Raw genomic sequence first — 25,596 nt, 5'->3', positions numbered from 1 at the left:
GGAGATGAAGGATTTATCCAGCAGCCGTCTCCACCAGGAAGCCTCTTGTGGATTCTCTGACATTTGTTGTTAGGTCTGAGGAAACGGAAACTCTAGGGCAGGGGTCGGCAACCTTTCAGAAGTGGTGTGCCGAGTCTTCATTTATTCACTCTAATGTAAGGTTTCGCGTGCTGGTAATACATTTTAATGTTTTTAGAAGGTCTCTTTCTATAAGTCTATAATATATAACTAAACTATTGTTCTGTGGCCTTTAAGACTAACAGAAGTATTGGGAGAATAAGCTTTCATGTCTTAAAGGTGCCACAGGACCCTCTGTTGCTTTTTACAGATTCAGACTAACACGGCTACCCCTCTGATATTAAACTATTGTTGTATGTAAAGTAAATAAGGTTTTAAAAATGTTTAATAAGCTAAATTTAAAATTACATTAAAATGCAGAGCCCCCCGGACCGGTGGCCACGACCTGGGCCAGGAGTTGCCACTGAAAATCAGCTCGCATGCCGCCTTCGGCACGCGTGCCATAGGTTGCCTACCCCTGCTCTAAGGAATTCCAGTCCCCTCCCATCCAGGCAGGTGATAACAGGGCCCCAGTTAAGGGCGAGATTGTGATTCACCCTATGTGCACATGCGGGGGATTAGTGTGGGCCACTGGACTGGGACTTAGAAGACCTGTGTTCTACGGGTTAGTGACTTTGGGCAAGTCAATTTCCCCATCTGTATAAATGGGGACAATGATATTTACTACCTTTGTGAAGCACTTTGGGATCTGTGGATGAAAGTCCTGAAACAAGAGCATGTTGGTGGGAATTGGGAGGAGGAGGTGGGGGCTGTAAGGCCCTCTTGGCTCAGCTAAGTACAGGGGTGAGAGCAGCCTCAGTGGAAGCCACTACTCCTCTTCCTATGGGTGGGGGAGTTGAGGGGAAGAGGAGGGAGTGGGTGGTGTCTTGACTCTGTCCCCCCCCTCCCACTCTAGCCAGCACAGCTGAGCTGCAGCTGAAGGGTAAGTAATCTGTGCCAGGTGAAGGTCTAATGCAGGTTACTGCGTCCCCAGGAGCAAGGGAGGAACCCAGAGACAAAATTACATCTCTCTGAGTCTGGTCTTCTCCTGGGGCAGTACCACTATGTGCAGCCCCATAGTGGGGACTTGTGGGAACTCCACAACTGAGCCTTACGCAAATAATGACAATTCCTCACTCTAGGACTGTTACATTTCCTCATAGATTAATGCAAGAGCTGCACCTGGTGCCAGTGGAAGTGAAATGATACAAAAGTACATCATGTAAGTAGGTTTTCAAGGCATCACTATTATTATTCTTATTGAGGAGCTCTGATATTCTGAATTAAATTACAAGTCAAATAGAGAAAACGACATCTTTTCTGCCTAAAAGCCTTGGCATTTCCATTCTGCCAGGTCCTCATTTAGATCATGCTACTTTTGTTCCTTAAGTGCTACGTCTACGGGGCCATGTAAATTCTCTCAACTGCAGCATGCCATCTCTTCTGAAAAAAGGAGAGCTCCGAGGGAAATGCTGTAGGTATGAGATCAGACCTCCTCCAAAGGGAGAGAGAGGAACAGACCCTACACATGGGCGTTATTTCTGCCCATCCCATGCTCATTTGTATCTGCTGTTAGCAAATTACAGAAATAATGTCTTTTGAGTTTTACAAAATTGCTCGGCAAAGAGAACAACAGATCAGCATGGCTGCAGTTCTAGTGACTTCTGCTACATAAGCAAAGCTTGATTGCTTTCTGGTGTAACCAGAAGCCCAAGAGAGATAAGACAGCCTCCTTATACATGGTTGTTTATTTAAGCAATAAGACACAACAGGCAGTGCATTTCTGAGTGATTATTGCATGCCTCGGGTGGTGTCATAAGGCACGGGGCTAAAGGCTGTGTGTCTTTAACTCACCAAGAAGTTCAGTGGTGCCCAAGAAATGAACTGTTTCTCTTGGTGTCTTATTCCTATTATGAAACTGAATTGCTAAATACAAATTAGGGGAAATACTCAGATCGGTGTGTTTTCTGCACATGACATAACGAGGCGGCAATCAGCAATCCCCAACTGCGACCAGTGCTCTAAGCTCATTCCATAATTGCTTTTCATAATACAATAGGTGAAATCTGGAATTCTGTGTGTGATGAAGTGAAAAACAATGATTTAAAAAAACCTCCTGCTGCTCGCTCTCTTTCCCCACTTCAAGCAAGCGGGGAGGAGGGACAGAAGAAACACAAACACTCTCAAAAGCCCATGTGAGCCAACTATCGGTTTCCAATTTTTATTCACAAGGCTAAATAGTTCTAGTTGATGCCGTTGCAAATAAATGCTGTTCAAATCTGCAGGTCGCTGGCAGTGACGGATTTTTAAAAACAGCACATTTTCTGTGAGCCAAGGTTTAGCTGTCGATTAAAAACCTGGTGGTTTTGTTTCTATCGTGTTAAATGAGGGGTTTGACTGACACCTCAAAAAAGCTACTAATTCATATGTTCTAGCCTTATAACTACTTATTTCAGCATAAGGATTTATACCCCCAATTTACCAGTCTGAAGTACACTGAATGCAATGCTTATCTTTAGTCGTGATAGATGCCGGTTTTTATGAATGAATTCTTTCCACTCTACATGCATATAGATTTTATTTGTGAATGATGCCATCTCAGCTCTGATTGCGAGACAAGCTTCTCTCCCCTCTGGACTGACAGAAGCCGTGGCATGGCACGCAGATACTTTAGGACATTACACATATTCTGAATAGATCATTCCGAAACAAGCCCTATGTGAAATGGGTTTAGTGATTAAAGGGTTTATTCTCCGCTCAGTACTCTTTATCGGAGTTGCATAGGCACATGGAAAGGAAAATGCCCCAACCTGAGGTCTAAAGTACAGCATGCATCACAAAACCTTTCCACCTCTGGCATAGTCTGAGACAGTTGGCTGCATCTGCTTATGAAAACCCCTCGGTCTAAGTGAGCATGAAAACGTACATGTCTCAGCATGCTAACGTGGCGTATAGTAATTATAAGGGAGGGTTAGGCACCACATTGTACAGCACGCCGCAGCAAACAATGAAATGGGCAGTTCTGTTTCCTGCAGCATCCCCAGTGCTGACTGTAGTTTAATCTCCTGTTCCCTCAGTGTACATGAACACATGATTATGTACTTATGTAACCATATTCGTATATTTTTGAATTAGAGAACTAGGGACATAGAAAAGAAGACGCTCCTGTATTACCAATGGCCGAAGAGGCTTTCAAAGGGACACTGCATCATTCAGGAGATTAATTGGCTTACATGCAGTCCATTAATCACAAGGAGCTGTTTGTCCCGTTATGCAGTAAACTGGGAAATGCTGCTTTTAGTTAGGAATGCGCCTTGTATTTATTAAAGGCAAACATATGCACCAAGCTTTGCAGCTGTGTATGTGCTGCGAAGCCCTACAGCTCTTGCGGCGTCGGAAGGATTTCTGCATAAGAGTACGATGACAAAGGAAAAAAAAGGAAGGGAAGATTGAGTGACGTACTTCAGGAGAAGGCCAGCCCCTGGAGAGACCCTGCAGTGGAGTACTTGCTAGAGTCCACAAAAGACTGGTCTGATAATGGACGACAACAGGGAATAAGAGAGGAAAGAAAGAAAAAGGACGGTATTAGTAAGTGGAAATAGTTCTCGTTTTTATCAAAACACTAGATCGGTGCTTTTAAAGCCACAGCATCTAAATTCAGTAGGATTAGTAGAGTTAAAGAAAGGGTGTGTTCCCAGTCACCTGCTAGGCACAGGGGGATGGGGATAGATTCCAGTTACTCTTTCCAGGAGTAAACTATAGGCCAGAGACCACGACAGCCCCATCAAGCTCCATCCCCTCTGCCAACGCCTAATTAAACGCCTAATTAAATGCTGTGCATAATGGAGCGCCGCAACCTTGCGGTTTCAAGAGGAGCGATCTTCCTCCCCATGCTGATCTCACCTACCTTGCAGGCTATTGCCATTGGTGCTGGTGCAGGCGGGAGGTGGGGAAGTTTGCGGTCTCACGACAGGGGCAAACGCACTCTTCTGTTTCACCGCTGAGACCATGTTGGCTGGTGAGAAGGAGAAAATCCCAGAGGAACTGCTACAGTTTGATGGGAGGCTAGTGGAGGAGGCCATTGTTGGACTTGATGGCACGACTAGAGGAGAAAAACCCAAAACCAAGCATTTCTTACACTGAATTCACAAGCAGGCACTGGGAAGAAAAGATTCCTGATTCCAGGATGCACAGGTCCTGATTTCAAAAGGCCCTGAGACCATCCACATCTCCCCTTGACTTCAGAGTCCCGCATGCTCAGCACTTCTGAAAATCTGGCACATAGTGTATGGCCATCACCACTGAAAATCTCACAGGCCTTACTGCCTAGTACATGATCATGAATCTCAATAGGCAGTAGGTTTAAAACAAAGAACAGGAAGTATTTCTTCACACAATGCACAGTCAACCTGTGGAACTCTTTGCCAGAGGATGTTGTGAAGGCCAAGACTATAACAGAGTTCAAAAAGAACTAGGTAAATTCATCTCTTTCCTGAGCTGATCGACCCTAATCTTTTAAGTCTCTTGTAGGGAAGCAGTTCCATACCCTTGATCATTTTTGTTGTCCTTCTCTGAACCTTTCCCAGTCCCACTCTATCCCATGTAAGATGTGGTAGTAATTGCATAATGCAATTTTCTCATTGTGGGCATCACCCCTGTAAATCCTGCTTCCCAAGTGTAAAATAAAAAAATAAAATTAATGGAGATATCCCATCTCCTAGATCTGGAAGGGACATTGAAAGGTCATTGAGTCCAGCTCCCTGCCTTCACTAGCAGGACCAAGTACTGATTTTGCCCCAGGTCCCTAAGTGGCCCCCTTAAGGATTGAACTCACAACCCCGGGCTGAGCAGGCCAATGCTCAAACCTCTGAGCTATCCCTCCTCCCCTTCTTTGCTCTCCCAATAAGTGAATACCACCTAGCCTATCTCAAGATGACATGTGGGTACTGTGATGATGCATTCTCATTTATAAACGCCGAAATCAGGCTGTTCTCTAGCTTCAAAGCCTTCTTCTTCTCCGGACCCCACTGGACTCCTCTGAGGGCCATCATCAGAGTACACAGCATCACAAACATTATTCATATTTCTCATCTGGCCAATGGGTGGGTGGGTTAGGGTGGCACGGTGGGAGGACGGGATGCTATAAGGGGAAAAGTTGGATTAACAAATCATATGTTGGGTGATATTTAGGATACTGAAAACAGGGACTTATTTTTATGACAGCCAAGTCAAGAAAACCTCCTGGCGGATCTGTGACCACAGTCTGGATATCGAGAATGCTACATTTTCATTCAGAGCCATGGGCCAGATGTTCAGCTGGTGTAAGTCAGTGTAGCTTGATTGTCTTCAAGTGAGCTACTCGGATTTATATCAGCTCAACATCTTGCCCCACTTATGGGAGTAAACAGACGTCTCCAGGTTTTATAAATAGGTTTAGAATATTTTTAAATGAAGGCAACTTTTTCATATGTGTCTGATTTTTAAACACCCCGCTGTTTACATTGCAAAGTTGACACAAAGGAGGTTTGATTTTTAAATGGCTGAGTACTTGGAATCCTGTTGGTTTACTGTATATTGCAATTAATGTCTTTGGGTCGTGGATTTATCATGTAGGGAGTTTGTTTTCATAAAAATACATCCAAACAATTCCAGTTAATACAGTATTATTGGACTCCAGCCTTGAACCAAAACAGAAAGGGACCTGTTACCAGTGGGATCCCTTATTCTTATTGTTCATCTGGTTTAGAAACTATTTATGAACATGAGTGGTTTATGAATAATTAAATATTACAGGAAGAAAATTCAAATCAGCTGAGCGTTGGATTATTATTTTATTTGCATTTATGCAGATAAAAATCATCCTATCTGAGTCCCTATATGAGAATCGGATATCATATTTTTGAAACACTGAGGAAATCAATTAATGGAAATTAAATGTTCAAAGTTTTACAGTCTGACAGATACAATCTAGTCTGAAGTCACTTGGTGTCTGCAAGCACTTGTTAAGGAAGAACAATCAAAGCACCTAAATTGAATTGCTACTATCCAGCAATTAGTTTATTGATTTAATTAAGAATGCCACCTTTTAATTTTCAGGTCATGATTGAAACATTTTCTGATTGAATGGATTAGATATTAACAGAATGACAGATCTACCACAAAAACCTCCGAAAATAAAAACAGAATAAAGCAAACAATCAGGACTGAGAAGTGAGGTGTTACTCCAAAGATGGCTTCATTCATAAATATGAAATAATTAATTGCAGGAATATTTTTAATGGGTTACAGGCATCTGTTTCCAAAAAAAGATGCCTTTTTAATCATGTTGCATTATGAATTCAGAGCGTACAGGTTCTATTATAGGAAATCCAGGTTAACAAAGTAAGAAAATTGATAACATTAAAGATTCCATTGTTATCAGAGTACAAAAGTAATACTGATTGGGGATTCCCTGGTTACAAAGTGCTAGGTTTGTAGGTGCACATTTTTTTTTCTAAATATTGGGAAGCTAAGAAGCCGTGGTCGTTATTTTCAAATTGAATTGTTATTAGTTCCCTTTCAAATCTGGACTCAGTGCATGTATTTCAATATAATTAACTGTCATTCTGAATATCAGATAACTTTAGAATTATACATGTTGATACAGTTAGCATCCCACATCTACAGAACATGTTAGGGTCTGACCCTACAAAATCTCACTCGCACGACTTGTCCTTACAAACCTGTTCTTTCACTGAGTTTGCACTGATGCCAGCAGAACTACTCACAGAATAAGCTACTACACAATGTGTGTAAGGGTGGTGAACTGGGCAGCTCCCATTAGTTTCTACTATTCATGTGCATACGGTTTTGCAGGATCAGGCTTGTAGGCCCCGATCCCGTCAACTCTTAAGCACATGAGTAGTTACATTTACGAAATTGCGTATACTTGCTAACATGCTGAACCTTACACACTTGAGTAACTCTTTTAAAGTTAATAGGCATAAAGTCAGTCCTGTGCATAAGTGTTTGCCGGGTTGGAACCTCAGACGGTAAGCTCGTTAGAGCATGGAACATGCGCTTTTCCATGTTTTGTATCTCTGTGGCACTCTAGAAACGCTTAATAAACATAAGCCGAATTCTGAGACTCTTGCTCAAGTTTTACTCAATCCCAAGTGAAGTCAATATAATACTGAGCAACAACAAAAACAGTGAATTGCGGCCTCAAGATGCAGCCCAATGACAATTCATAATTGCTAAGAGGGGTGTTCGCATACTATGTACACAGATAAATACCAACCCTTCCCAAAGTTACAGGACCTATCTTTTCTAACTTTGATACCTCACTGTTGGAACAAATTAGGTTTCATGTAGCAAATAGCCTCAAACTCCCTTCCCCCCAGATAACAAGCTCAGTATTGAGGCTACAAGTTTTGACAAAATCCAGCAGACATGAAGTCATTTACGTGATCTCCATTTTCTAGAATTAGCAGCGTTTAAGGGGGTGTGCTGTTATTTACAGGATGCAAAGAAAGTTTTGAAACTCTCAGTCGTGAGAGATGTTATTCTTTTTCAACCCTGCACGTTCTCCCAAATAATAATAATAATAATAATAATAATAATAATAAAGTAGAGCAGTTCACTCATGGCAACACTAAAAAGTGCTTCAAAAGGCAAGTGACTTAGGGAAAACAGAATAGCAACTAACTATTGCATAGCGCAGAAGAGTAGTCATTTCATTCTAATGAAAAAGTGCAAAATGCAGAAGTGTCGTATAATACTCACTGGCATAGGGAGAATTGGCAGCAGAGCCATTGAGGAAGGTTGGAGAACCACCTAAATTTGACATTCCAGCATTCCCATAGCCGTTCATGCTTGTTGTGACGGAGTTGTAGTTTGTCTGCTGAGGGGTGGTGCTTGGCACATACCCATGAGGTGACACACTGCTTGAGTTGCGAGTAAAACCTTTTTTGGAGAGGGGAAAAGGTTAAAGAGAAATATTTCTAAACATCGCCTTATCCCCCTCTCCCCCCCCCGTTCCCAAAATCTGCTAAACTAAGACAAATGATGCAAACTACAGTAAAATACATCAGGCTTATTCTTCAGGGGTTGTTGGTAGGAGATCAGAGATGGACACAAGAACAAATGGATATAAACCAGCCATCAGGAAGTTTAGACTTGAAATTAGACGAAGGTTTCTAACCATCGGAGGAGTGAAGTTCTGGAACAGCCTTCCAAGGGGAGCAGTGGGGGCAAAAGACATATCTGGCTTCAAGACGAAGCTTGATACGTTTATGGAGGGGATGGTATGATGGGATAGCCTAATTTTGGCAATTAATTGATCTTTGACTGTTAACAGTAAATATGCCCAATGGCCTGTGACGGGATGTTAGATGGGTGGGATCTGAGTTACTACAGAGAATTCTTTCCTGGGTGTCTGGCTGGTGAGTCCTGCCCACATGCTCAGGGTTTAGCTGATCGCCATATTTGGGGTCGGGAAGGAATTTTCCTCCAGGGCAGATTGGCAGAGGCCCTGGGGGTTTTTCACCTTCCTCTGCAGCATGGGGCACAGGTCACTCGCTGGAGGATTCTCTGCACCTTGAAGTCTTTAAATCACAATTTGAGGACTTCAATAGCTCAGACAGAGGTTAAGGGTTTGATACAGGAGTGGGTGGGTGAGATTCTGTGGCCTGCGTTGTGCAGGAGGTCAGACTAGACGATCATAATGGTCCCTTCTGACCTTAAAGTCTATGATTCTGTGGAGTTGGTGTATACATTTGGCCACAATTTTCAAAAGTGAGCAGCAATTTTGAGTGCCCAATTTGACACAAGTTAAAATGACTCATTTTCTGAATGTTCTGGGTGCTGCCCTCCAAAAACTCAAACCCCTTTAAAGTGTCCATTTAAAGTGTCTCTAGCCACTTTTAAATGTAGGGCATAAGACCTAGATAAATGAATTCTCCAAAATTCTAAGATATCTGAATTCATGGTAGAGATGGAAACTAGCTGCAAAGTTTAAATCCAGATCCAGCTCCGAATTTCCACAGAATTGTGGGCAACAGGGTTGCGGAAATCATGTCTGGATGTAGGATTAGTTTTCAGACCCAACTATACTAGAACATACAAAATACATTTCCACTTCTGGTAGATAAAGCCCAAATGTTGCTGCTTGTCCCATGGTACCTTGGTAGAATGTATGTTATGTTCTAAAGTTATACATATATATTCATGTAATGTAAACTGGTCTTTCAGCCTTCCAGGAGAACACACCTTTTTACTGGCTTTACCACCAAATATATTCCAAACTTCATATTGGGAGAGCTGGTCAAAAAGTGGGAGTGGGAACTGTGAAAGTATTTGCACAAATACTTTTTTAAATTTGACAAAATGTGAGAATGTTTTTAACTTCAAAAACTATTATCTACACTCTTTAGACAACTGAAAGAAGGGGAGGGGGAGAGGGAAATGTCTTTTAAAAAAAATCAGGCAAGATTTTCAAAGTTTCAAAATTTGATCAAAATTTTAAAAATAGTCCCCAAAGTGGGTCTTACATAATGCAAATACTGAAGGGATACTCTTTCATTGTAAGGAAACACTTTTTAAGGCCCCAATTCAAGAAATCATCCCTTGTCAGGAAAGCATTGCTTAAGTGCTTTCCGGAACTGGGGGCAAAGTCATTAAGCAATCTATTATCCCTTGACAAAATCATGCATGGAATATGCAAGAGGATATGGCATGCTCCTTGCATGTTATTAAACTTCGAATAAACAGTTCTTGATTGACCTACATCCTTAGTGCCTGATCCTCTTACATTTGTCAGCATAGGGTGCATAAAAAGAAGAAGCTATTTCTTTCTCTGACCCTGATTGGTGGCCTGTGAGGCTTCCGAGACGTTGACTGCTAGCTGACCACTAAAGGAATTCACTCCCATCATTCCTGCATGGACTGACGTGTTAGCAAGTGCTGGGAGCTGGTTGTGATTGCGGGGAACACTGTACAATGCTTCTGCAATATCCGCTGCTCTTTTCAGAATGATTTCCTGGAGAGAGGAAAGGAACAAATAAAAAGGATTGTCAAATGATCTTCCAACAAATGCAAGGAGATGTGTTATGTTAAATGTACTAGATAATGGATGGCTCAAAGGCTCAGATTGGGTGGTTTGTTTCTAAATCAGTGGACTGACTCCACCCAGATAGTTAATGACAGTACTTTGTTAACGTCTGATGAGAAATACTGACCTCTCTGGGAAAGGAGTTGGAAGTCTCAGGCCAGGTCCACTTCCCAGTGGGCAAAAACAATCTGTTAGTCTTTAAGGTGCCACAGGACTCTTTGTTGCTTTTTACAGACCCAGACTAACACGGCTACCCCTCTGATACTTCACAAAAACAATGGCACCCTGATTGTTAGAGGCCAAAGACTGAATGGGGATGGAGCCTAAACTACTCAGTCATTTCTCAGGGGTAAGGCACCGCAGATCACAGTGGTAGGACAAGAATCCTACAAGGTTGCTGCCCAAATTATACGTTTTCTGGCAACCCAGGACAAAACTCTTCATGGCTGGGAAGCCAGCTGCTTACATGAGCAATAAATTCACACACTTAACTCCCCAGCCCAAAACACCCAACCAGCCAAAATGTTATGTTTTCTCATACATTCGTCCTCCTTTCACGCTGTAATAACAGGCTTATACCCTTACCCATCACTCCGGGAGTAAAGATCATTTAGGTTTTAGAGTTGCTCCAGTAGAATACACTTACCTGGTTATTATGTGGCATACCATAGAGCGCTTCCACTAAATCAGCAGCCCTCTTCAGTATCACTTCCTGTCAATATAAAAACAGATATGCTCCTTTGAATTCAATAAACACGATGTAGGAAAAGCAGCTAGTTAGAATCTTTTTATATTGTTGTATCGGTTGCGTTATTTTTTCCAACCAGGTATTTTTACAAGCAACAACTCTCAGCAAACATCGAATAGTGTTAAATCTCTAGTTCATCCTATTCACACACAAGCTTAATCAAGTCAAAAGGGTGAGAGTCATTGATGCTGCAAAATAAAATACATCACTCAATTGTCTCTGCCATCTGCACTATAAACCACTCATAGATTTATTGCAGAATACAATCCTGAGGTCATTTACTAGATTACTGCAATCAATGTCATTCAGAGCATGTTATGCATCCCTTAGATGTGTTTATTTAGTTCTTAATTGCGTATCACAGGAATTGTGACCTTATCAGACAGGCCACAGTCAAAGGAGATCCAATCAGCCCTGTGCTACTGATAATGTAACATTCAACTTGGTTTTGATGTTATGGGCCACAGTCATGATCATGTATGTGCAAAGGCTGCACAATAATATTATAGAGAGACAGAGCAGGACTAAGAAGGGACTGCTGGCAGAATTCCCTACATAGAAGCGTAATTTAAAACAATCCAGGAGCTGGTTCTGAATTTTGGGTATAACTCTACCTTTAATTTCCTTGTTTGTCACTTTCTCCATCTGCTCCTTTGTTTATCGTTGTTGTGGTTCTCTATAATCATATGTTTTAGTAAGAACTCTTCTTTCCTTCTCTCTCAAACTCTGTTGCTTCCTTTAGTATTTTCTACTGACATCTGGGTAACACCATGTCTCCTTTGTTTATATTTTTAAGCATGCAAAGAAGTCAGGCTAACAATCCCAAAAGAAAAATTTTAACTGCGTCTGCAAAATTTAGACCAAAGGAAATCTTCCTCTATATGATGTCAGAATATCCAGCAGATCTCTATTGGTCTGAAAAAAACCTACCCGTATTCACACTCTTAAATAAAAATGATGTTTCTTCTTTTCCCCATAGCTGAGTGTTTATCGAATATAGAAACATGAAGCTGCATCCAAATATATATTTCTGCAGGAGGTTTACAAATATAGATGGAGCACCAATTCTTAGGGCTTTTTTAATACTTCTGTGTAAAGTTAAAAAAGTTTAACTTAAAATATTTGACACAATAGCTATATTTTATACCAAAAAGGAGCAGTAATGTAGCATATATTGTACACTCTGATCAGAAAATAGAGATATAATTGCATTCATTTTGCTGTCACCATAACCTCTTCAGAAATCCTCGAACAACTCTTCAAATGACAAGCTTTTAGATGCATATTAGCATTTTTTTCAATTTTAAATTCTCTATAATATAAGATAAAACAGTTGTCATACTGCAGTAACTACTTATGACATATATAATGTCCTAAATTCAAAAATGAGATGGAGGTTTTTTGAACTCCCGGTAAACATTTAGGCTTGCCTTAAGTTGCTATACATCCCCTTTCCAAAGCACACATTTCAATTATTTTTCATACATGAAGCGAAGTGCATTATATAATTGAAGGATTTTGAATCAAGACATTTGAAACAGTTTTCTAATTGTTAGGCAGCTACAGCCTTTGTCCTGTTTGTGTTGTTTGGCCATGGGAATTAATAATTTAATAGTATACAGAGCGAGTTTTAACAGAGCCACTAAAAAATTGACCACCCTCATCTGCCTTGCATTAAAGATTCAAACTAAAGATCTTTCTTGTCAAATTTTGTCTTTTCCAGCCCTAATTCAAAACCAGGAAGCAATATAGAGTCTGAAAACTGTTTGGGTAATGTTTGTAGCCTAATACATCACTATGCCAAATTATTAAAAATTAGTCAATCTCCTCCCAACCCAACTTGGTCATCTATGTAATGCTGAGCTAAAAATCCTTTGGACCGAGTCTGAGCAGAGATTGCGTGGGATAGGGGGGAAGGCCAGTGCAAAGCTCAAACCATGAGATCTTACTGCTGCATTATGTCATGTCAAACGTGTTCCCACTATTAAGGAATTGGAAGTTATTTGATGCCATATCATATTGCATGTAAATAAAATTAATTTTCATCATGCCTTATTGAAATACATTTGACAAGTGGCACTGAACATTTCCAGCTCGTCCCAGGTTATTTTTATAGCATTTCCAGAGTCTGTAAATGTGAGTTTCATGCTTTTTTTAACAACATTTTCACACAATAAAAGCCTTTCCTTGTATCTGACATTTTCAGATTACACAAGGCGGCTGTTACACAAAAGCTCCTTTGTCAGGCAGTGGTAGCTTCTACTCCAGTGCTGACCATAGCTCCTATGCAGACAAACTCGTCTTAAAAACATGCACAGGAAAATGCTCCTATATATTTTTTAAGATATTAACTTGTTTTTGTTTTATGTCATTGAAAACCTTTTTCAGACCTGCTTAAGTTACCAATGGTGCTAAAGTGATTATTTCAAATACAGAGGAGCCCCAAAAATCCTCCATAAGTTAGAATAACAGACCTTGCAAGGTGCTTGGATTGCGGTGACCAGAAAATTGTTCTCACCTCCATGTCATTACGCTCACAGTGAACCAGCCCCCGAGCATGTTTGTGTTCAGGATCTAATATATTGCCTTTCAATCAGAGCTGAGAGCCACCGAACACATAGACAGAACATGACGAGCAGGTCAGGAAAGCAATAAAGATTTTACAGAGCTGTCCAAGGTGCTAAATTTACTCAATAATGGGTTTGGCACCATAGTGTTAACCTCTCATTTACTACCAGTTTGAGGGACTGAATTGAAGTAGCTGACTTCATTTACCTTGAAATGTATATTTTATGACATTATGTAAGTAGATGGAAAGGGCACTGCAGTTTTAACAATTTAAAGGCTAAACCATGTTTAAGATGAAACTTCAATATTTATTGTATGTTGCACTTAAAGTATATAGAATATTAAAATGTATTGATTAAATTTGTAAAAAGTATTATAAAAAGGACAGCTAATATAAAAGATCTATGTCTTTAAAAATCAACTTGATACTGTATGTTACCATTGCAGTGGTGATGACAGACAGACAGACTTTTTTTTTTTATTGAAAAACGAGTGAGACTGGCACGCTACAAAACAAAATCTCATGATAGGGTCAAGAGTTGATGTCCCAGATACTCTTTTGTTCACTAAAATTCTTCTTTGCTCTCATCGTGGGAGCCTAGATTTTCATGCTGTAAGTGGGCATCGTCTAAAGGGCCTTCTATTTGAATATGCAAGTGAAAATATTTCTTGAGAGGCAGAATATGACTAAAGCTAATATCTAATTTATGGAGGCGTTTGTAAGGAAAGAGTCATTCTTCTCATTATTCTAAAAGTCTCCCTGCTTTTGGTTTAGAGTAAATGAGTATACAGAAAGTAGCCTGTTCCAGGATAAGGATTTTCTTGCCTTTTCTTTGAAATAAGCATAATTTTGTTGTTAGAAAAATAATAAATGACCGAATTGGGAAAAAATGACATCGGAGCTGAAGCTCATTGTATTCCAGCATTGCAGGTGGCTATGCAATCTAAACTAGACCCAACTTCCCCTTTGGACCCCCAAATTGCAATCTGGTTTCTATTTTAGGGAAAAGTAAACACAGCTGAATTATTTTTTTAATTTGTGAAACAACAATGCAATGGGGTGGTTGTGTTTTTGTTTTTACACAGAACCAAAGGCATTCTCAGCTCTCTTTCTTCTTGAAAATATGGGGGGATGGTATGTTTACATCTGTGAACAGCAGAAGAGTCTCAGGCCTGGAAGCCCTGTAGCTACATGGTCAACATTAGTGCGGGAAGGATTTTATTATCACAGCAGAAGGACTGCACTTTTGTAACACAGAATGTTAAATTCAAACTAAATCCACTTCTGGCTGAACTTACCTAAAGTGAATACTACAGCACTTGTCCAACTTTATTTGTTCAGCTTGTGATGTGAGTAACTCTCCAATAGGAATTCATCAAGACCATGACACTTACTTTAAACTGAATTATAATCTCATATTAAAAAGTCTAGTGCTTTGTCTGCTATGCCACTTGTCTTCAGAATGAATAATATTTTCCATATATGGTTCACTGGGGTCAAATTTCATCATAATGACCAGTATGTGCCACTGTTAAGGAAGATGTGTTACCATTCTTGATGACCTCTGCTTACAATGTTGCAATTAGTCAAAAGAATTACGTATCCATCCCAATGTGGATTGTGGGTTTAACTGATGTCAGGGCACTCTGGAGTATTTTTAGCATTTAAAAAAAATATTTAATCTAAATAAATCAATTACAGAATGTTTGAGGGACTTGTTAAAGCCACATGAATTTTGTCCAGCGGGAGCTGTCCACTGTACATGATGCTCATCAGCTACATATCGTATTATTTAGTCTACCAATGGATTTATGTACTTGCAAAAAAAAAAGCTGTTCTAGCAAATCATGAGGCATTTATCTTATGTGTTGTCTAGATATCATATCGCCTTCTAATGCTCTATTAGCACTGTAATACAAGAGAGAGCTCATTCATCTTTGGAGAGGTTACTCATGGATAATGATGTCATTCATACTTCCTCAACTCATCTCTGACCTACTGGCTCTGTCTCCTAACTTCCTTATTTCACGGGGACTGACAGCACAAACCCACATGCTGAGCTAACATGCTGAGTATAAGATGCCAATTACCTTCTTCCCTTGAAAAGTCACATTCTGAAATTTCAGATTAAAATGATAAATATTAAATACTTAATTATTTATTACTATTTTGTGATGGATGAAGTGGCAGATGCTGCTTACTACGGATACTCTTACAATAAGACCAGTTTGTAGATTTAAAAAAATATATGTATATAGATGTATTATTTCCTCACAACTTACATATATGCATTCTGGTTCATTGTGTGTGTGTGTGTGTGTGTGTGTGTGTGTGTGTGTGTGTGTGTGTGTGTGTGTGAGAGAGAGAGAGAGAGAGACGTATAAAGCATGAGAACTCCTTTCTGTGTAAGGCGCACCAAAGAAAAATGATGTTTGGGTAGACAGCCAATAGGACTGCCAGTTAGGACATCACAATTCTGAACTGCCAGTCCTTTAGCTAAACATACAGGAGACTCAAAGCCATACTACAGCTGCCATCTCTATGGTGGGTGTCCAGGAACTCAGTGCATCTCTCCAGATCTATACAATGCAAGTTTCTTTATCTTATTGTTTTCAACATTTGCATGTGAAAAGAAAAATCATTTGTACAAGCAATTCAAAATGCAAAGAGATTTAATCCACTTAAAAATGAGGGGAATGTGCCAATTTAATGGGACTGTAACTATCAAAAACACAACAATGTAAAATGGCAGGACATATCCTCGAGTAGACGTTACAGCCACACAGAAACTAAAACTTGACTGAAGAACAGACAAAATCAGGGATATACATCCATGTTCCATAACTGAATCTTCCTGCTGAAGACATGAACACAGAATAGCTGCTACAAGGACCAGAGGGCAAATGAGGAAGAAAGTCAACTGGTAGAAATATGTCTGAGACAAAAAGGTACAGCTTAATATCAACTAGAGGATGGAATTTTGCCATGTTTTTACCGCTAAATTCCAGTGGCATGTTCCCGCACATAAGGCTTACCCTGGGGCTAGAACTCTGGCTTTTCCAAGCTTTAACCATCTCAACGGCTTCCACCCAAACAGAGGATAGTAGCCTAACTCTAGGGCACTAAAAACACTGATGCATGACCTTACCCACCTGCTCCACAATGAATCAAGCCTATAAATAAAAAATAGAAAGCCTATATGAGGCACCAAAAAGAATGAACACGGAAGTCCAAAAGCATGCAGACATCTTGCCATAAAAGATGAGACTCAATGATGAAGACAGCTCTTAACCACAAGAGTGACAAATTCATAGTAATAGAAAAAAATCACCCCATTCAAACAGTTCTCAACTGCAACTACTACAGTCAAAAAGAGGAAACAGAATAATGATGACAGTCCTTAAGCCCATCCTTGTGAGTTTACCTTCTTATCTATGTCTCCTTTTAATTCAGCACCTCGAGATACCAGAAGAGTATTGGCCTGCCTTGTTAATCTAAAACACGTGTCTACATTCCAGGTGGGACTTGGCAGGACTATAACAATGGGCGATACACCCAGCTGCTAGCAAAGAGGTTGAACTTCGGAGTACATATTCTGGGTAGATAGTAATGTGGGACCCTTGGAATATACTTATGTTTGAGAGCGTGGCTGCTCTCAGTACTTATTATCAACTGAAGTATCTGGCAAGTAATTAGGAGAGCTCCATCATTAAGAGCAGAGGAAGTCTTCATTGCTGGTAGTCTCTAAGTCAAAAAGAAGAAGGTGGCTAGAGCGGAAAACTGAGTACTAAATATCACTTTGCTAGTACGAATTCCTCTCTTTGGAGGTCTTTGCCAAGATGACATTTGGAACTCTCATCTTTCGCCACAAGATATTCCCCTTCTGCAGAGCTTTGCCTCTCCTGCTCAAACACATGAATATTGCACCTTGCCCCAAAGCCTTATTCTCAGTTCATGGTTTTACCTCTGCTCCTATTAAAGTCAATGGCAAGATATCCACTGGAGCAGCTTCACACCCTCTCTCTCCCCCATCTCCTTCTACCTTATTCTCTATTGCAGACAAAGATTACTGCACAGTATGAGAAACATCTAGCTCTATGAGCTAAAGCCAGAGCTCTTTAGTGATGTCAAATTTTAATCCATGAGGTCAGCCTCTCATCCATCTAGATCCTCTAGCTGGTAGCTGCCATCTATTATATTTCCATCCATCCAGATCTTATATTACTTGAGCTGGAAGATGTCCATCCTATTTGGAACTTGTTAACTGTTGCTTGAAGGAACTGCCATCAGAAGAAGCTGAGTGATTCTCTGGCATCTTTTACAGTCTCTCTTTCCTGATTATCAGGAAAAGAACGTACTGCGAGGAAGTAAAGAAGGATACCCTCTGTAGAATGTTAGTCTGAAACACTGGTAAGATTAGGAAACAGAACATTTATTCATATTATAGAGAAAGCGCTAGCACTGATCTCTAGATGGTAGGGACTCTATCAACAACTCCATCTCCTTAATTATGCAATCCAATCTTCCATGCCATCATTAATAAATGGTGTCCAAATCAAAAATGGGTAAGTCCATGAGTGTTCCACTCAATGGCTCACAGAACACAGCCATCTTCCGGGAAGGGAATGCCCAGCTCCCATCAGAATACGGTGGACCTGATTGTAGTCTCACTTATATTGCCTGCAGTGGGGTTAGTCCTCATTTACATAGGTGTAGCTGAAAGCACAATTGGATCAAGCATTTCTAAAGTTTAGAATCTTTTTTCTACCTGAAATTCAAAGGATTTGAATAGATATATTTTAACTTCATTTCACACAATGCATTGCACTTGCATTCACTGGGTGATGCGTGCAGATGTACATTTTCAAAACAATGGAAAATCAGCTCTGAACCTCCTTGCTTTGAAAATTTACCCCAATTATTTGTATTGGCATCTAGTATATTTTGAAGCGGATGTTGGTCACTGAGTTTACTGAGGCTTTAAGGTTTGCTTTTCCTTACTGCATCTGTAAGATTTCCTGATAGCTCTTAAATCAGCTACTCTCAGGCTTGGTCTACACTAAACCCCCAAATCGAACTAAGGTACGCAACTTCAGCTATGTGAATAACGTAGTTCGAACTTACCTTGGTCCACACGCGGCAGGCAGGCTCCCCCGTCGACTCCGCGGTACTCCTCTCGCCGAGCTGGAGTACCGCAGTCGACGGCGAGCACTTCCGGGTTCGACTTATCGCGTCCAGACAAGACGTGATAAGTCGAACCCAGAAGTTCGATTGCCAGCCGCCGAACTAGTGGCTGGGTATAGACGTACCCTCAATGGTAATAACTTTCCTATTCCTTGAAAACAGCTGCAGATAAGAGTGGCAAAGAAGGGAAAGTGTTGTTACTCTTGCTCTTATTTTGATCGTTCTATACCCTGTGTGTTTTTGGAAAGTTGTCAAAGTTCCTTTATGGAAGAATAGAATGTTTTGAATTATTTGGAGGGCATGGACTTACCCAAACATAAAAAGAATTTGATAGGAATGGCATCGTGAGTGTCTCTAGACATTGTGTTGTGAGACATTTGATTGAAAATACAGGGCTAGCTCTTTCACAATCCTTACTTGGAAGCAATTTTTATATCCTATTAGAAAGAATTATGAAAAATACTTGGGGCCAAAGTTTCAAAAAAGACTTGTAATTTTGCAGGTGTACATAGTAGAATATAGAGAGATGATTAATTTCTTTGTGTGTGTGAAACATCTTTGCACTTGCAAATCAAGTAGGTTGAAATCTCTATTCTATCACTTGCATGCACAATTGTTTGCACCAAGAGGCCAGGTTCAAATCCCCTTTAAAATACTGGCCCTCCAGGTCAAATCAGAAGTGGGTGACATGGTCCACTTCACTGGATTTAAGTCTGTAAAAGAATCTAATTATAATTAGTATTACAAGGCCAGATCCGCAGCTAGCATCTATCAGTATAGCTATCTGGCATTCAAAGTGTTAATTATATATTAATTGGGTTTTACTTAATTATTTCATCTTCTGAATTTTGTTTTTATTGGTGTATTTATCTTTATGAATATTTACTGTAGATATAAAAAACCTGTATGATTGACTAGATATTTTCCAGAAACAAGATATAAACTCATATATGTGCAATTCATTTAAAATCCCCATAAAACAGTTTTAATGAAAAAAAAATAACATAAGAGTGAAGTACTAAGATGAGAGGAACTGTCACTTTTTTGGTCCAATGGTGAAGAGTTTTTGGATTGTAAATCTACCATAAGAATAGTTTCTAGTTAGGCGCTGGAGTACGTTAGCTTTTAATGGTGAAATGAAAACTGATAAATAAGCAGCAGTGAGATTTTGACCTACAATGATATTCCACTATGTTCTGCCCAGAGCGAGTGCATAAAAATGTTGAAATAGAGACTGGAATAATGTTGATCGGTTTTAGCATTACAGTTAAAACACGGCTCAGTCGTAACCTCTACAAATGAGTACGTTCACTTACACTTTATCATCAGTATAATTGAAAAAAGTCTCTTGAAAGGGGCATTCTCATTACAATGAAGGACCACTTCAGACCCAATTGAAATGAAAAGAAAGACCGTAGATTAGGTGTAGATACCAAGTGGTAATTTCTAGGGAAGCATAAAATGCCAAATGTGTAACAATTATATTTTACAACTATGTGTTCAAAGGACTTAATAGTACTTTATGGCATAAAGAGGCTTTAGCTCAAGCAGAACTACTTCAGTGAAGTGCTTCCTAGCTTATGTTGTTAAAAGACTTTTTCAACTTTCTTGCTTACCGGCAACAAAAGACTCCCTCCCCCCAGCCCAATATACGTCCTTAAACATGTCGTGCAGTACCAAGTCAAATGCTTTATAGAAGTCTGCGTCTATTACATCAACTCTATTACCTTTATCAACCAAACTTGTAATCTCATAGTTAGTTTGACAGGATCTATTTTCCATAAAGCCTTGTTGATTTGCATTAATTACAACACCCTCCTTTAATTCTTTATCAGTCAAGTCCCGTATCAGCTGCTCCATTATCTTGCCCGGGATTGACGTTAGCCTGACAGTCTTATAATTACCCAGGTCATACCATTTACCCTTTTAAAATATTGGCACAACAGTAGCTTTCGTCCAGACTTCTGCAACTCCCCCAGTGCTCCAAGACTTATTGAAAATTAACATTAAGAGTCCAGTGAACTCCTCAGCCAGCTTTTTAAAACCTTTTGGATGCAAATTATCTGGACCTGCCGCTTTAAAACTGTCCAACTTTAGTAGCGTCTGTTTAATATCCTCCAGATACTTGTAGAATGGAATGAGTGTTATCACCATTCAGTGAGACTGTATCATCTTTTTTTGCCCAAATACAAAATAGAAATATTTATTGAAGACTTCTACCTCTTCTGCATTATTGATAGTTCTGCCATTTCCATCTAGTCATGGACCAATACCATTGTCCAGATTATTTTTGTTTCAATATACTTTAAAAACTCCTTCTTATTGCCCTTAACTTTCTCCTTGTGTCCCTTGGCTTCCCTTATCAATTTTTTTTTACAATTCCTAACTTCTGATTTATATTCATTACTATCAACTTCCCTTTTTTCCTCCATTTGTGATATATATGCGCACACACACATACACACACACTTGTTTTTTTATAGCTGCGTTCACTTACTCTCTAAACCAAGTTGGTTTTTTTAACAAGCATGGCCTTCTTCCTCAATTGTGGCTTTTGGGGCATCTAGTAAGGTGTTCTTAAATGATTCACAATTACCATTCACATTTTTCTGATTAAATTCTTCCTGCCAGCTGATTTCAGTTGGATAAAATATAGTTCCCTTGACGGCTCTGTGATATGAAACTAGATATCACATTTCATACCAGACAAGACTCCATTTTCAGTGGTGAATGAAACAATCACTGTTTTATAGTCGCTCTCAGAGTTGATTGGAAAAATACCAACAACAAATTTCACAGGAATGTTTCAAAATTTTTACTGCTTTTTCAAAATTTCAGTATTTTTTTTTCAAACATCGAAATATTTCAGACCTCTATCAGGCAAGATGAAAGCCCCAAAACGTAATGAAAATTATCAAATAGAGTCAAGATTTTTTTCCAATTGAAGTGTCAAAAACTTGAAATTTAGAAAAGTTTGACCAGTTCCAGTCTGCAAAGTGCTTGGCGGTCCTTTGGGCTACAAGTCAAAAAAGCGAACAGAATGTTGGGAATCATTATGAAAGAGAGAGATAATAAGACAAAAAAAATCATATTGCCACTATATAAATCCATGGTACGCCCACATCTTGAATACTGCGTGCAGATGTGGTCGCCCCATCTCAAAAAAGATATATTGGAATTGGAAAAGGTTCAAGAAAGGGCAACAAAAATGATGAGGGGTATGGAACAGCTTCCATATGAGGAGAGAGAAATAAGACTGGGACTTTTCAGCTTGGAAAAGAGGCGACTAAGGGGGGATGTGATAGAGGTCTATGAAATCAGAACTGGTGTGGAGAAAGTAAATAAGGAAGTGTTATTTACTCCTTCTCATAACACAAGAACTAGGGGTCACCAAATGAAATTAATAGGCAGTAGGTTTAAAACAAACAAAAGGAAGTATTTCTTCACACAATGCACAGTCAACCTGTCAAACTCTTTGGCAGAGGATGTTGTGAAGACCAAGACTATAACAGGGTTCAAGAAAGAATTAGATAAGTTTATGGAGGCTATGTCCATCAATGGCTATTAGCCAGGATGGGCGGGGATGGTGTCCCTAGCCTCTGTTTGCCAGAAGCTGGGAATGGGAGACAGGAGATGGATCACTTGATGATTCCCTCTGGGGCACCTGGCATTGGCCACTGTCGGGAGACAGGATACTGGGCTAGATGGACCATTGGTCTGACCTAGTATGGGTGTTCTTATGTTCTTATGATATTATATCAAGATAAAATGATGAGGATATCTTCATTAATGAGCAGACCTATAGTTCATCCTATTGTGGGAATTAGAATAAAGACAACTTCTGAAATTCCTGTATCTTCAGTACTGTGTATATGAAACAAAATTATATTACATAGGGTGGCATAGCTTTATATAACATTCCTGTGCACCTTCTCCATCTTCCACTGTCCAATATATTAATGTGAACACAGATCTATCATGAAAACAAAGCCAAAATGCATGCCCTTGTTTACAGAGAGAACATGAGACTGTACACTATTGTACTTAGAAGATGTTTCAGTCCAGAGGAGTTATATCACCATAAGTTACATGATTGACTTTTACAACAGAAAGAAAAGGCTGTACTCAAACAACTGTTATTGCCTCAATGGAAAAAAAAATCAATGAAAGTAAAATGAACAAGAGATTTTTCTGAGTTGCAGTTAATACAGCTGAAGTGCTATGGATATTAAAAGGTCAACAAATAAATTAGTCCAAGTGTTATGAAATGAATGATTTGGCTTATAATTGTATTGAGAGCAAATTGTTCACTGCCTATTAGACCAGGTAATTTTTATCCATAGTGCCTCAATTACTGTTCCATAAGCAATAATATAGTTGTAAGAGCTGTTAGTTCGATCAAGTGACCTCTGAGAAGCTAGCTGGAACAGCTGACTTTACTATGATGGATCACTACGCTTGATCTCCAAATGGTGCCAAACCTCCTTCCTATGAGAAGAGATCTCATAAAAGAAACATTAAGGCCTGATTCATTTTACCAAAATGTGTGAGTTTTCAAGTGTCAGCAGTTAAGTATAGATTGTGAAGCCCTGTATTTCTTAGAAGAATTATGACAATGGCACCGTATGCTTCTAGCACACACTGCTAAACGGCATCACGATGGTAAGAAGGATGCTCTCTGCTGCTCAACTGGAGTGTGTTGTGAGAATTGAGAAATATGCAGTGATCATATTTTATATCAGAGAGTGAACCACTGTATATCACCTGCAACTAAGTTTAGAAATGGTAACTGTAGGCTGGCTCGTTGATAATGCTTCACACTTCTAGAATGCCTTCCATCTGAGGATCTCAAAGTTCCTTATTACAAGAAAGGATGAAATTTCACAACACCCCAAGAAGGTAGGTATTATTTCCCCAACGCTCTGCATCACAGAGAGCCTTGATCTCTGCACTCAGCATAGCATAGCTGTTTTCCTAGGCTGTTTCTGACAGGCCAGGCTCACTTAGTAGGTGGAGAGGTAAGGACCTTATTTGGGGAAACTTTTGTGGCTTATGAGGAAAGGTGCTTTTATAAAATATGTATAGGGCCCAGAGCCTGTGTAGGAGCTCAAGTAACTGAAACAAACAAATATTACATAAAATATTAGCCCCATTTTACAGATGGAGAAACTAAGGCAAGGCTTGTCCAAGGTCAAACAAAAAGTCTGTGGCACAGCTAGGTATAGAACTAAATTATTAATCCCCCAAACCATCCTGCTTCTTACTCAAAAGTAACATATCTAAGGTTATAACATGGCCCCTACAGGTACAGCTAACATGAAGAGACAGTTTTTAGTGCATGAATTGCATAGTCAGTTACTGCAAATCTGCACACATATTTTGAGCGTCACATTAATGTGCGCTAGGAGAGTATACCTCTGCTTGTTCCATTTCCTATATAATTCTGTCAGCCTAATTGTGTACTGACTTCTCTGCAGAAACGTTTGAAAACAACACAATTGGGAACAAATCCTGCTGTTTTACTCCAGTAAATAGGGATTATTTGTTAGAGTAAGGATTTGGCCCTGGTGCGCATGGGGAAAAAATGGGCTGTAAGAATACAACTGTACCCCTGCATTCAGGGAGCGGAGGAACTCAACGGGTCTTGCAGTGCTTCCGTGGAGTGGGGCAAAGTGCACCTGAGAACGGGACCATTGCAGCTGCACTCCCAGAGCCCCTCCAGGACATCATGCTGGTCTATGAGACAATGGCTCCATTGGCTTCCACCAGGTCAGTACAGATCTACACTGCCCCCTAAAGGTCTGATTGGTCCCCGTACATTGCTGGTATGTCACTGTTCCTCATCCACATACGTATTGAGTTGAAGATGTGACGGCAAGCTCTGAATTGCTGAATAGCCCATGCATAAGAAACTAAAACAATAAAAGCATAATTAGACTACATTGTACCATATACAACCAATTCCTGTTTCTATTGCTATGCCACTATATTTATGATAAATCACTAAACACAATTACTCTATTGGGAGGGCGATTTTCTGTTTCATCTCTCCATTGAGCAAAAGACGGCTGCGTGACTTGGGTCTGAATTTCAATTTTACCAGCGTACAGTTGAAGTGAATATTATTTGGCACAATGCAGTGTACAACTGAGCCACTAAATGGCTGATTTACTAAATTATTATTAGATGAGCCCTTGCTGTTCCCAGTGAAAGCGCAGTCACTGTCTCCCTTCATGGTGCGTTCAAATTGTTCTGTGTTTAAATATTCAGCATGAGGCTAATGTGAACTGATGAACTGAGACAGCAAACATTCACTTTCAATACAGACAGAGAGAGAGAGATGCAACATATCATGTGGCCTGCAGAGGTGAAAATGATTTATATTTAAGGATGTTGCTGCCTACTTCCATTACTTTAAGGTACTCTTAATTAGCATGGTGTTCGAATGAGTAATTCAGGGGTGTAGCAAAAACAGCTTCATGGTTATGGAGGCTTCAGAATTCCAATGAAGTGGTGCTTCAGCCTAATTCTCTCTCTCTCTCAGCAAAACCTTAGGAACGCATTTGCTGCCACCATCATTTCACAGTTCAGTGTGTGATTTGCAGCATGGAAGGAGCGTTAGCTGTGATCCTAACCTTACAATGAAATTTGGAGGATCAGCCTACAAATATGTTTGTGATATACTGTTTTGTAATTATATGACTTTTCCAGGAAAAAAAAAAAAGAAACAATTTCTTTACTGCCACCTGCTGGAGTTGACAATAACCCTTTGTCATACTAAAAGAACAAGCATCCTCACTTAGAGGACAGTTACAGCAAGCACTTAAAATACTGTGATCCAAGACACTTACAGTAGATTAGAATTTTTTATTGGTACTGTGTTGCCATAACAACATAAAGACAGCAGATGACTTAAGCTAAGCTTGCAAAGCGAAAGGCTGCTCATCT

The 25,596-nt window shown here is 39.8% G+C and overlaps 1 protein-coding gene across 5 annotated transcripts in view; it reads right to left on the bottom strand.

Annotated features, from left to right (window-relative positions):
• EBF1 (EBF transcription factor 1) overlaps positions 1–25,596 on the bottom strand; it is a 317,608-nt gene that overhangs the window by 6,105 nt on the left and 285,907 nt on the right. For all 5 annotated transcript variants that reach the window (XM_054037974.1, XM_054037975.1, XM_054037976.1 and 2 more), the window contains exons 12-15: positions 10,794–10,859; positions 9,898–10,075; positions 7,822–8,001; positions 3,965–4,159 (exon numbers count right to left, since the gene is read on the bottom strand). In XM_054037974.1, the coding sequence (XP_053893949.1) occupies positions 3,965–4,159; positions 7,822–8,001; positions 9,898–10,075; positions 10,794–10,859 (619 nt within the window). The remainder of the gene's footprint in view (positions 1–3,964; positions 4,160–7,821; positions 8,002–9,897; positions 10,076–10,793; positions 10,860–25,596) is intronic.

This window comes from Malaclemys terrapin, chromosome 8 (genome assembly GCF_027887155.1).
Source record: "Malaclemys terrapin pileata isolate rMalTer1 chromosome 8, rMalTer1.hap1, whole genome shotgun sequence".
NCBI classification, from domain to species: domain Eukaryota; kingdom Metazoa; phylum Chordata; order Testudines; family Emydidae; genus Malaclemys; species Malaclemys terrapin.
This window is presented reverse-complemented; position numbering and strand designations above follow the sequence as displayed.